The sequence below is a fragment of the Zingiber officinale genome, chromosome 9B (assembly GCF_018446385.1).
Source record: "Zingiber officinale cultivar Zhangliang chromosome 9B, Zo_v1.1, whole genome shotgun sequence".
Taxonomy (NCBI): domain Eukaryota; kingdom Viridiplantae; phylum Streptophyta; class Magnoliopsida; order Zingiberales; family Zingiberaceae; genus Zingiber; species Zingiber officinale.
The window spans coordinates 28,169,234-28,182,698 of record NC_056003.1 but is presented as its reverse complement, the minus strand read 5'-3'; the positions used below and the strand labels follow the sequence as shown (position 1 = coordinate 28,182,698).

General features: G+C 35.0%; 1 protein-coding gene across 2 annotated transcripts in view; it reads right to left on the bottom strand.

Moving 5' to 3' along the window:
• Positions 1-1,382, bottom strand: part of LOC122024895 (anaphase-promoting complex subunit 6-like) — a 33,675-nt gene extending 32,293 nt beyond the window's left edge. The window contains exon 1 of one of the 2 annotated variants that reach the window (XM_042583622.1): positions 968-1,382. In XM_042583622.1, coding sequence (XP_042439556.1) covers positions 968-1,213 — 246 coding nt within the window. In that variant the 5' untranslated portion in view covers positions 1,214-1,382. The remainder of the gene's footprint in view (positions 1-967) is intronic. The other variant, XM_042583621.1, reaches the window with a different exon arrangement.
• Between the last annotated feature and the right edge of the window lie 12,083 nt (positions 1,383-13,465).

Sequence of the window (13,465 nt, the reverse complement as noted above, 5' to 3'; positions counted from 1 at the left end):
TGAAAAGTGAATTAAATAAATATTTAGAATTGACTGTTTTGGCACATTTAAATTTATTAGAGGTGAATAATGTGATAAATGTTTTTTCCAGTTTTTGATAACTTTATTTTATTTTTAAAAATTGCAAACTGAGATGAAAAATTTTTCCAGAACCAAAGCAAGACTTTAATTGTTCGAGAATGCCAACATCTCCATTTCATCTTTTATAGGAGTAGTCCATTCATCTCAACATCCTTAGCACAACTATAGTAGGAATACTCGTGTGATTATGCACTTGCTTGAGTAGGTACCATGCCAATATCAAGGTATAAACGCTGAAATAATTGATTCATATAAACAGTTTAAGAAATTTTGGACGCATATTACACTCATGTCTAAGCTTTGACCCAACGAGCCCAAAATAGGTGTTAATTTCGAGCTAACACCATTATTCACTCGTGGCAAAAATTGGGGATACAATTGTCTGAAGGGTCCATAGTAGTCCATGTTATTCTAGTACCTAATTTGCTCCTCAAATGTTTCATCATTCTAATAGTAGATCCAGAAGAAACAAGCAGAAGAAGTATAATTATCATGATTTAGCCTACTACATAACCAAGAGCTGATTGGGATAATGAGAAAAACTCCTGTTCTGACAAGAGTCAGGGATGCAAATACAAACATTACACGTTAAATAGATATAATTTAATGAGTATTATCCTAATTCGGAAAGGTCCGCAACCTTGAGCCATCTGAAAAAATGGATTGCATAATGTAACACCATCAAATTTTACATATTGAGGATCAAACTGCTGGTGATAACAAAAATGCACCAACAAGGATATAACACAAACATTACCAGCTCACGCCATCCGTGTCCAAGCTCAAATAAGAAACACTGGATTAAAAAGAAGAACTATCTGGAACAAAAATGCCTCAAAGAATGAGATGACGCGAAGAAGAGGAGTGAGTGTTAGCGAGTGTTTACCAAACATTTGGCAGCGAGGTAGCGAAACCGAAGGTCGCGTAGGACGATCTGGGAAGAATTAAGAAGGTGGAGGGCACGGCGGTACTGGCGACCTAAGAAGAGAGCCTGGGCCTGCATGTAGATGTCGGCAGGATCACCGGTTGCCGCCGCCACCATATCAGAGAAGAAGATGGCTGACGAGTAGAGATGCTTGCTGACGCAGTCACGCACCACTCCTCGCATCCTCTCCACCTCCTCCTCCCTCATCTCTCTTGCTTGCCTGCTTTCTCCGCCAAATCCAAAATCGAAATGAGAGGGAAAGAAAGACGGGAATTTGGATCGAGATCAGCAGGGAGTTAGGGTTTATGCATTCGGCTCGTCATTTCAAAATGTAGGGTTAACTAATCTAGCCACTATAATTCATTTGATAACGGTCCCAAAATAATAATAATGCGATTTTTTTTCCTAATTAATTCTGAAGGTAAACTATTTTTCCTAATAAATTTAAAGTATAATCTAGGCTTTGTTGGCTTAGGAGGAGGGAAATAAAAACTACTGAAAAAATTTCATCGTCAAAAACTTTCCTCAGCTGACTTTCTAAATAAAGAAACAATAAGAGGAATTCTTTTCTTTTCATTTATTTGATTTGATAAATAAATTTATAAATTGGTGGATGGATAATTTTTTTTCATCATTTTTACTCCCGCTGAAATTGAGCAAAAAGTAATTCTCTCCTTCCATATTTCAACATACATATTTATTTTTCACCGCCGCTACTAACAAATACATGACGGTAATCGACGACCCTACTTAATGTCCTTTTCTTACCAACAGCCCTGTGAGAGCATTGCACACGGCCAGGAAGGAGACAACCAAGTGAGCATGAGCGACCTTGGAGGTCGCTTGAGGGGTCGGTGGCCCACATAGGGCAGCGACCTCAAATGTCACTTTCGGGCCTAACGGCCCCCAAGGCGAGTGACCTTGGAGGCCGCTCAAGGAGTTGACGGCCCCCTGAGATTGAGCGGCCTCGGAGGTCACTCATGGGGTTAGCAATTAACGCAAGGGTGAGCGAGGGGTGAGCATGAGTAAGGGTGAGTGAGCGAGCGAGGACGGTGGCCCTATGAGGGCGAGTGAGCATGTTGGGTCGGTGCCCCTGTGAGGGTGGGTGTGCTAGGGCGGTGTCCCTACCAAGGCGGGCATGCAAGGCCAACGGCCTTGCAAGGGCAAGCACGGGCGAGTGACCGTGGGGCTTGTGGCCCTACGAGGGTGAGCACGTGACTCGGGGCCAACAACCCTACAACGATGAGTGTGAACATGAGGAAACCCATGATTCTACGTTATTTTCTTTTCTTTTCTTTTTTTTGTCATATCTTCCCCTTCTTCTGTGTATTCGTTTTTTTTTTCTTTGCTCTTACCTTTTCCTATGGAATTTTTTCGCCTTTCCTTCGTTCGAAGTAAACATAGGCTTATGTAAGTCAATTTTTTTAATATTTATCTAAAGTCATCAATTTGAGTCGTGTCCATAGATTTGATCTATTCCGACAAACAATTAAAATATATTGGATTGAAATTTTATCAACTTATTTAGAAATAGGCTTAAATAGGCTAGCCCATATGGGTCAAGCCGACTCGTGACAAGACTTAAGTTGGCCCATGGATTTGAAAAGAAAAAAAAATCCAAACTTCCAATTAAAATGTAAAAAATCAATGAACTAGTGAGGTCACTATCAACAGTTGGAGTTAAGAAAGTAAAATGGTGTCTCTTCCCCTTTATTTTCCTCTTTAATTAGCGATGTTACCGTCGCTTTACCTTTTGCATAAAAGTGTCCAAGGAAATCGGTGGAGAGGTCATTCAAGAGAGAGCAGATCAAGGTCATTGATTCATTCATTTGTAGAAGAGAAATTTGATTTGTGGAATTATGAAGGGCAGTTCGATCTTCCATGATTGCTCTTCTGACGACAAGCACGAAGGTCACAAGGGACCATCATCAATCGCTCACGAAGAACACAGGATCCGTTGCGAATCCACTGTAAGTGTTTACATTTTACAGATTTCATTTTCTGTATTTCATGCTTGAGATCAACAATAGTACCAGCACCAAGATTGTAAAAAGCATGAAAGTTACCCCTATTTGATGTCAAATAAATTGCCGACGGAGTACTCCATCAAGTTATGCCTTCGCTTGGACTGTCACAAGCGTCAGCGACCACGTCAGGTGGCTGGTGACCAGCGTCTGTGGCCAGCAAGCACCAACAAATCGTGCTAGAAGGTTGACGATTGGGTGACCACCATATTTATCGCGGGGAAAAGGGCACAGTGTGAGAAAAGGGTATCGTGACAAGGCATAGTAAGTGAGAAAATGTTTGATTTTTATAAATCAAAATAAATAAAAAAAATCTCACATGCAATCCTTCATCAATGAAAAAGTTTGATTTTTCTAAAAAAAATAAAGAAAACAAGAAAAAAAAGAGTTTTCTCATGTGAAAAATCAAACTAAAAATAAAATAAAATAAAAGATTCAGTGTATTTGAACTTGACTAGTTTGGTTTAATTGAACCAGACCAAGTTGATTCAATCAGACCCCCGTTTAGTTCAAACCATTGATTAGTTTAATTAGATCCGGTTGATTCTTTTAAACCCCAATCTAATCCAAATCATTAATTGGTTTAACTATATCAATTTAATTCAATCAAACAAGATTGAATCTAATTAGAATAGTATAATCCAATAGGTCTAGGCTAATCAAAATTGGCCAAAATTAAAGAATTGGGATAGTTTGATTTATTGGGATAGATCTTTCCAGATTTGATCAAATGAGTCAGATTTGTTCTAACATGTCATATTTGATCAAATGAGTCCGATTTAATCCAACGAACCTTAGTTTGATCAAATAGACTTGGCTTTAATCAATAAGTTTTTGTTTAACGTAAATGAGCTTACGTTAAACAACAATAGTACATAGATATAAGGGATTCTATCCAATTATATTAGTTCTAACGAGGACAATAGACTAAGCTAATACTCAAGATCCAGTTTCCCAATTGGTTGTTCCAGTATATCAGTCAATTGGAGCTCCTCAAATAAAGAAAATTTATTTTTCTTATTTGTTTATAGATTTTGTGTGTTTGTTCTATGCATATATGTGAATTGAATTGAACCGATTTTGTTTCCGATTTAACAGTTTTGTACTAACATTATTATTTTCAATTCTAGATATCGAAGATGACTCGTCATGATGTGCGACAACTTTCGCGATGTGTGACGACTCGTCACGATATGCAACAGAATAAGCTGAGAGAGGCAATTGAGGAGATCGACTATGACCCGATTTACGAAGTTCACGGACATATTGGATGGCTTAATCAATTGTTCTGGAAACTCGAATAGAAAGAGTTTCTAATCTTGGACAACTACAAGATCTGAGCTTTGATTCGATTATTTCCAAGACATCCCAAGGTGATAGCACACCATATATAGGGATACTATGAAGGGTGCATCTCATATTTAGAGTTGTGTGTGGAACTACTTTACCATGAGTATCCAGAATAGAATCCTGAAGATTTTGAGGAGGATCCTAAAGATTCTGAGGAGGATCCAGAAGAGGATTCGAATGTGGATCAAATAGAGAATCCTGAAGCTGATCTACTTGACTTTATCATAAACGAGTATGGGATAAATAGGATAGTACTTCCCTTTGCACAAGCATTTTTCCTAGTTGTAGTGGTATTAGATTATCTATTTTATAAGAATTTTGTTATTATTATTGTCGTTATATATAAACAGTATTAGTCCATTTTGTCTTTGAAATGTTATGTTATATATTAACAAATTAGAAAAGAAATGTTATGTGTTAATAATTTTAAAAGAATGATTAATTTATTTAAATGATGAGTTCATTTCATTATTTGTTCACTTAATGATTAATTCATTTGTTGGGATATGTATAATATAATTAGTCAATGTTGTTTAGAATGGATCGTATGAATGATGAGTGGAAACGAAGTTGTCACTTGATTTTGTAAACTAACTCAAATTAATATTGAGTCAATCATAAATTATATATATTTGAAACACACTGAATTACTGAATAATGTGTTTATTTATGTTAGATCATGACCACTAAGAACATCATAGACGAACTCAATAAGGGAGAAATTATATATGGGGATAACTATAAAATATGATTCTAGAAGTCGTAAATCAATTTTTGGAAGAACCTGTTAATGGTTCTACAGTGTAGTATAAACATGATCTTGATGCCTATAAGGCATGGAATAAAAAGAACTCCACTGTTAAGGCAATATTGATTAGTTCAATGATAGATAACCTAGTATTTGAGTATGAGCTATTACCATCAACTCATGCTGTTTGGGTTGCCCTGAGAGAAAAATACAGTGGAGTCCGCTTGAGTAAGCTTCATCAGCTAACAAATAAGCTCGATAGCTGTAAAAAGTGTCCAAATATTCATAACCCAACATCTAAGGGAAATGACAAATATGATTCGGGATTTAAAGGCTATTGGTAATGAGTTTACTGATGAATAACAGGTTTAGGCAGTTATCCACTCCCTTCTTGATTCTTAGGAAACAATGAAAAAGAAATCTAGCTCACAATGAAAGTATCAAGACTTTTATTAATGTCTTATGCCATGTTAAACTAGAGACGGAAAGAATAGAATCCGCAAGAATTTCTGGACAAACTTTTGTAGCTAAGGCTACGTTTGGTTGGACGTAATGTAATTGAGCTTGTAATGTAATCAAATTTGTAATGTAATGTAATGTAATCTTGATTACATTACTACGTTTGGTAATGAAATGCATGTAATCTTTGATTACAAAGGTGATTACATTCTTTTGTTTGGTGTCCATTATTTTTATAAGGAATGTAATTCGTATTATTATAAAATGATAAAAATATCCTACGACTACTACCAGCGGGCGCTACATCTCTATCGGAGCTTACGGTGGCCGCTACCGTCGGTCGTTGGCTGCCGCCGATCGCCGGCCATCGCCGGCCGTCGGTCGCCAGCAGGTCGTCGGCCGGTCGTCGTCGGTCGCCGGTCGATCGTCAGCCGCGGGGGGGGGGGGCGGTGGTGGGCGGTGGCGGTGGCAGTGGCAGCGGGCGAAGATGGGCGACAACAGACTAGGGGTATATTTGACATTCAAATTTTTATTAAAAGGTGATCTCGTAATGTAATCGGATTACAATGTGTTTGTTTTGTAATCCATATTACAAAACTTCATTACATTTTGTAATCCAGATTACATTACAAGTTAAAAATGAAACCAAACAAAATAATCAACTTTGTAATGTAATCTGGATTACATTACAAGACAGATTACACCCTACCAAACGTAGCTTAAAGGTTTTGTTGGAGCATCTGAATCTAAGAATAAAAAAAGATGGTTCTCGAAAGAAAAGGGAAAGGGAAAAAGAAACTAGTGTTATTGATGGGTAAGACTCAATCAAGAAGAAATGCAAGAAGTATGAAAAAAATCTAAAAACAAGCTGACTTACTATAACTGTAGCAAGAAGGTCTACTTTGCTCAGGGATATACTGAGTCAAAAAAGGTATATCCATATTTATCTTCTTTCTATAAGCATTATGTTGCTAGTTCAATGTTATTTGTTGATTCTTATCCTTTATGGATTATAGATTCAAGAGCAACAAATTATGTAGCTCGTGATCAAGCTACATATGTGGAATACCGTCGGGTACCAGCTGACAATAAATGGATGTATATGGGAAATAATGCAAGGATTGAAGTCGAAGGAGTTAGCACTTGCAAACTCAACCTATTTGGTAGGCGTACCTTATTTCTACATGATATCCTGTATACTCCTAAGATTCAATGGAATCTGATTTTCGTTACTAGTCTTCTTGATTTTGGTTATTGTGTAAACTTTTACAGTCATTGTGTGGAACTAAGAATTAACTTTGGGTTAATAGGATATGGTTATGTATCGAATGATTTCATGGTTCTTGATGTAGAATCAGATATTGATTGTGGCAATAATGGTTATTTTTCAAACATTGCTCTTACTAGCGATGATGATGTGAATGATGAAGTTTGACATGCTAGATTAAGATATATAAGACAAGAACGAATGAATAGATTAGCTAAAGATGACTTGCTTGGTACTCAAACTAAAGTTGTCTTATCTATATGTGATTATCTTGTTGGAAAAAGCAATTAGAAAATCATTTGGTAAGACTATTACGGTTGAATCACCATTACAATTAATTAATTCAGATATTTATGGTTCAATGAATATAAAGGATAAACATGAAAGTTCTTATTTCATTATATTTATTGATGACTTCACACATTTTGATCATGTGCATTTGATTTTTGATAAATCTGAAGTATTAGATTGTTTTAATCATTATTTGAACGAAGTTGATAATCAATTGAGAAATAAGGTTAAAACCTTACGGACTGACCATGGGGGTGAATATTTGTCTAATCAGTTCAAGATAATATATAATGAGGAAGAGATTATTAGATAGTTAACTATCCCTAGAACTTCACAGCAAAATAGAGTTACTGAAAGAAGAAATCGAACACTTCTACATATGGTTATTAGCTGCAACATATTTACTTAACTGAATGCCTTCTAAATCTATTTCATCTACTCCATATGAACATTGAACAAATAGAAAAATAGATTTAAGTAATTTGAGACCTTGGGGGTCAGCTGCATACATTCATGATAAAACTCACAAATATAGAAATTATGACCCAAGGATAAGAAGTGTATCTTTATTAGGTATTCTGATACTTATAAGGATTATGTCTTCATTGGTAAGCAACAAGATGGAATCATCTCTGAAATAAAGTCAAGAGATATTACTTTTTTTAAAACTAAGTTTCCAACAAAAGGTGAAGTTGATAAGACCATTCCTTTATTTGCAATAGAGGAGTATAATGTTCTTTTATCAATGGACGAGGTATCACGAGAGATGCATGAATCTAATCAACCTAGTGGGAGTGATTTGTCGATGAATAATTTAGTTTCTCAATAGCTTAACCTTCAAAGAAGTAGTCGTCAAATTATTCTTCGGAGAATGTTTGATATTGAGAATGAGACATTAATGATTCTCCTAATTCATGATGAGGAATCTCAAACTGTTAAGGAAGCTTTGAGATACTCAGTTAAAGGAGAATGGAAAGTTGAAATAGATAAGAAAATGAAGTCTATAAGAAAGAATTAAGTTTAAAATTTAGTCGATCTTGCTTCGAGCTGAAGGACTATTGAGAATAAGTGGATTCTCAAAATCAAGAGGAAAGCAGATAGATCAATTAATTGATACAAAGCTTGACTAATTGTAAAAAGATGTACCCAAATGGAGGATATTGATTTTGAAGAGACATTCTCCTCAGTTGTGAATGTAAAAATAGAATTATATCAAATGAATGTAAAAATAGTTTTCCTTAATAGTAATCTTAATAAGGAAATCTATATGACATGGTCAGAAGGTTATATTGTCGAAGACTAAGAGAATAGAGTATGTAGACTTAAAAATTTATATATGAGTTAAAGCAAGTGTTAAGATAATGGAATATAAGATTTAATGAAATCATTTTGTCTTATGATTTCGAAATGATTAATGAGGTGTTGGTTGGTCCTAGGAAGATCGTACCTGTTCCACTGTATAAAAATTTGTACAAGTGTCGAACCTTTCCTAAACAACCTATTATGTTCTTTAGAAATTAAATTAGGAATCGCAAACGGAACTTAACATTATTGATTCCAAATTTAACTTATCTGTTCTTAATGGTTTAGATTTGGATCGCAAGCGGAACTTAACACTATTGATCCAAATCCACCTATGTTATAAAGTTGATTAAATATTTATTTCTAAAATCGGCTCTCAGGTCAAACATGGCGAGACACTAGGCCTTCTTGGGTATGGGATCATCCACCACTGCCTCGACAAATCCTTTAATAGAAATTCAATATTTAATTTCCTAAAATAACATTAGGTTTAACCGAAAAGAACAATCGAATCACAAATCTGAAAAATAAAACAAAATAAACACAACTTCGAAACAAATCCGAAACTCTAGGATCATATGCCTCTTGTGTTTGGAATTCATACAAAGAAGAACTAGCATGATGCGTAAAATAATTACTAGTTATACCTTTCTTTGTATACAACGACCTCTTGATCTTCTACCGTATTCCTCTTCTTATCTCGGATGTTGTGTGGGCAACGATCTACCGAGATGAGAACCACCCAAGCCCTTCTTCTCCCTCACCAAGTTTCGGCCACCAAGACTCCTCCAAGGATGTAGAGGTTCGGCCACCACCACCAAGCTCCAAGGGATGCAAGAAACAAAACCTCCTTTCTCTCCTACTTCTCCTAGCTAGAACCGGCCACCAACAAGAGCTCCAAGAGAGGGATGAAACCGGACACTAAAGAAGAAGAGAAGAGGAGAAGAAGAAGCTCTAGGGCCGACCACCACCAAGGAAGAGAGAGGGAGGAAAATAGAATAGAGTTTTTTTTACCCCCATGAAGGCTCCTCTACCCTCTCTTTTATAATCTTTGGTCTTGACAAATAAGAAAATTTAAATAAAAACTTCCTTAATTCCTTTGCCATGAAAAGGAAAATTTAATTAATTAAAATAAAATTCCTTTTCATAAAACATATGGCCGGCCACCTTAAGAGCTTCCATAATAGGCAAGTTTTAAACAAAATTAAAACTTCCTTATTTGTTTCCGAAAATTTTGAAAATAAAATTTCTCTAATAATTTATCCCTTCATGGTTGGTTATAAAAGAAATATATAAATTAAAATTTCTCTTTTAAACATGTGAATGACTTCCAAAAAGGAAAGTTATCTTTAAAATTAAAATCTCCTTTCAATCTACAAATAAGGAAAGATATCAAATCTTTTCTTAATTCTTTGTAGAAACTTATAAAAGGAAAAATTTATAATTTTAAAACTCTCTTTTAAATCATAAACATGGTTACAAAAAAGAAAAGTTTTCTCAAAATTAAAATCTTCCTTTCAATCTATAAATAAGGAAAGATATCATATCTTTTCCTAATCTTTTGTAGAAAGCTATAAAAAGGAAAGATTTAAATTTTAAACTCTCTTTTAAAACCATGGAATTCACATAAGAAAATTTTAAAAAATAAAATCCTTTTTAATATGATGTGGCCGGCCACCTAAGCTTGGACTCAAGCTAGGGCCGGCCACCACTTGGTTCATCCAAGGATTTACTTGGCCGACCCCTTGCTTGGGCTCCAAGCAAGGCTTGGCCGGCCACCTTAGGATGAGTATAAAGGTGGATATAGGTGGGCATAATACTTTATAAATAAGAGGTTACGATAGGGACCGAGAGGAGAAATTGATTTTGGTCTCCCGATGAAATTAAGCTTCCCGTGTTCACCCCGAACACCAACTTAATTTCATCAATAATAATTCATACCACTAAAGAATTATTATTGAATTACAGCACCAATCTCAAATTACGTTTTGGGCTCATTCTTATTATGAGTGTGTTAATCTCCCTGTGTTTAAGATGTCAAATGTTTACTAATTAAATGAGTTACTGACAACTTACTTTAATTAATTTCTTAGTCCAAGAGCAGTACCACTTTACCTTATTGTCGTGTCGGACTAAGTCCACCTGCAGGGTTTAACATGACAATCCTTATGAGCTCCTCTTGGGGACATTATCAACCTAGATTACTAGGACACAGTTTCCTTCTATAATCAACAACACACACTATAAGTAATATCATTTCCCTGTTGGTTAGTCCTAGGAAAACGTACCGGTTCTACTGTACAAATTTTTTTTATACAAGTGTCGAACATTTCCTTAAATAACCTATTTGTGTTCTTTAGAAATTAAATTAGGAATCGCAGACGGAACTTAACATCATTGATTCCAAATTTAACTTATATGTTCTTAATGGTTTAGATTTGAATCGCAAGCGGAACTTAACACTATTGATTCAAATCCACCTATGTTATTAATTCCATTAAATATTAATTTCCAAAATTGGCTTCCAGGACTGCATGGCGAGGCACATGACCTTTTTGGATATGGGAGTACCCACCACCGCCTAGACAAAGCCTTTTAAGGAAAGCTAATATTTAATTTCCATAAATAACTCTAGGTTTAACCAAAAAGAACAATCGAATCACAAATTCGAAAAATAAAACAAAAGAAACACAAGTTCGAAACAAATCCAAAAACTCTAGAATCATATGCCTCTTGTGTTTGGTATTTCCAAAAATAACTATACAAAGAAAAACTAGTATGATGCGGAAAACAATTACTAGTTATACCTTCCTTTGTAAGCCAAAATAACCTCTTGATCTTCTACTGTATTCCTCTTCTAACCTCGGACGTTGTGTGGGCAACGATCTTCCGAGATGAGAACCACCCAAACCCTTCTTCTCCAAGCAAGTTTCGGCCACCACATAAACTCCAAGAGAGGTGAGGTCCGGCCACCACCACCAAGCTCCAAGGGATGCTAGAAACGAAGCCTTCTTTCTCTCCTTCTTCTCCTAGCTAGAACCGGCCACCATGGACTTCCCTTATGTTGATGCCACCGGCCACAAAGGAGGAAGAGAAAAGAAGGAGAAGAGGAGACCCTAGGGCTGGCCACACCAAGGAGGAAAAGAGAGGAAGAAAAGAATAGAATTGTTCGCAATGAAGGCACCTCTACCCCCTCTTTTATAATCCTTGGTCTTGGCAAATAAGGAAATTTAAATAAAAATTTCCTTAATTCCTTTGCCATGAAAAAGAAAAATTATTTTAATTAAAAATATTTTTTTTCAATTACAATGGCCGACCACCTCTTTCCCCAAAACAATGAGAGTTTTAATTAAAACAAAAATTAAAACTTCCTAATTTGTTTCTAGAAATTTATAAAAAAATTCTCCAATAATTTTTCCCTTCATGGTTGGTTATAAAAAGGAAATTTTATAAATTAAAATCTTTCTTTTAAACATGTGGATAATTTCCAAAAAGGAAAGTTATCTCTAAAAATTAAAATTTCTTTTCAATCTACAAATAAGGAAAGATATCAAATCTTTTCTTAATATTTTGTAAAAGCTAATAAAAGAGAATATTTAATTTTTAAAACTCTCTTTTAAATTATGATCATGGTTAAAAAGGAAAGTTTTCTCAAAATTAAAATCTCCTTTCAATCTACAAATAAGGAAAGATTTCAAATCTTTTCTTAATCTTTTGTAGAAAGCTATAAAAGGAAAGATTTAAATTTTAAACTCTCTTTTAAAACCATGATATCCACATAAGAAATAATTTTAATAAAAATCCTTTTTAATATTCTAGTGGCCGACCACCAACTTGACTCATCCACTTGGTCTTGGCCGGCCCTAGCTTGGGTTCCAAGCTAGCTTGGCCGGCCCCATTAGGATGGGTAAGAAGGTGGGTATAAATCTCTATATACAAGAGGCTACGATAGGGACCGAGAGAAGGAATTGGTTTTGGTCTTCCGATGAAATTAAGCTTCCCGTGTTCGTCCCGAACACACAACTTAATTTCATCAATAATAATTCATATCACTAAAGAATTATTATTGAACTACCGTACCAATCCCAAATTACAATTTTGGGTTCCTTCTTATTATGAGTGTGTTAGTCTCCCTGTGTTTAAGATGTCGAATGTCCACTAATTAAGTGAGTTACTGATAACCCATTTAATTAATATCTTAGTCCAAGAGTAGTACCACTCAACCTTATCGTCATGTCGGACTAAGTCCACCTGTAGGGTTTAACATGATAATTCTTATGAGCTCCTCTTGGGGACATTATCAACCTAGATCACTAGGACACAGTTTCCTTCTATAATCAACAACACACACTATAAGTGATATCATTTCTTAACTTATCGGGCTTATTGATTTATCGAACTAAATCTCACCCATTGATAAATTAAAGAAATAAATATCAAATATATGTGCTTATTATTATATTAGGATTAAGAGCACACACTTCCATAATAACTAAGGTCTAGTTCTTTTATCAAGTCAGTATAAAAAGAACTTACCTAAAATGGTCCTACTCAATACACTTAGAATGTACTAGTGTAATTTATTAGTCAAGATAAACTAATACCTAATTACACTACAACTATTCCAATGGTTTGTTCATTTCCATCTTAGTCGTGAGCAACTGTTTATAATTTATAAAGAACTAATAACATGATCTTTTGTGTGTGACACCACACACCATGTTATCTATAATATAAATTAATTGAACAACTACATTTATCATAAATATAGACATTTGACCAATGTGATTCTTATTTCTAGATAAATGTTTATACCAAAAGCTAAGCTTTTAGTATACATCCTAACATTCCCAACTTATCGGGCCTATTGATTTATCGAGCTAAATCTTACCCTTTGATAAGTCAAAGAAATAAATACTAAATATATGTGTTTGTTATTATATTAGGATTAAGAGCACACACTTTTATAATAACTAAGATCTTGTTCTTTTATTAAGTCAGTATAAAAAGAACTTACC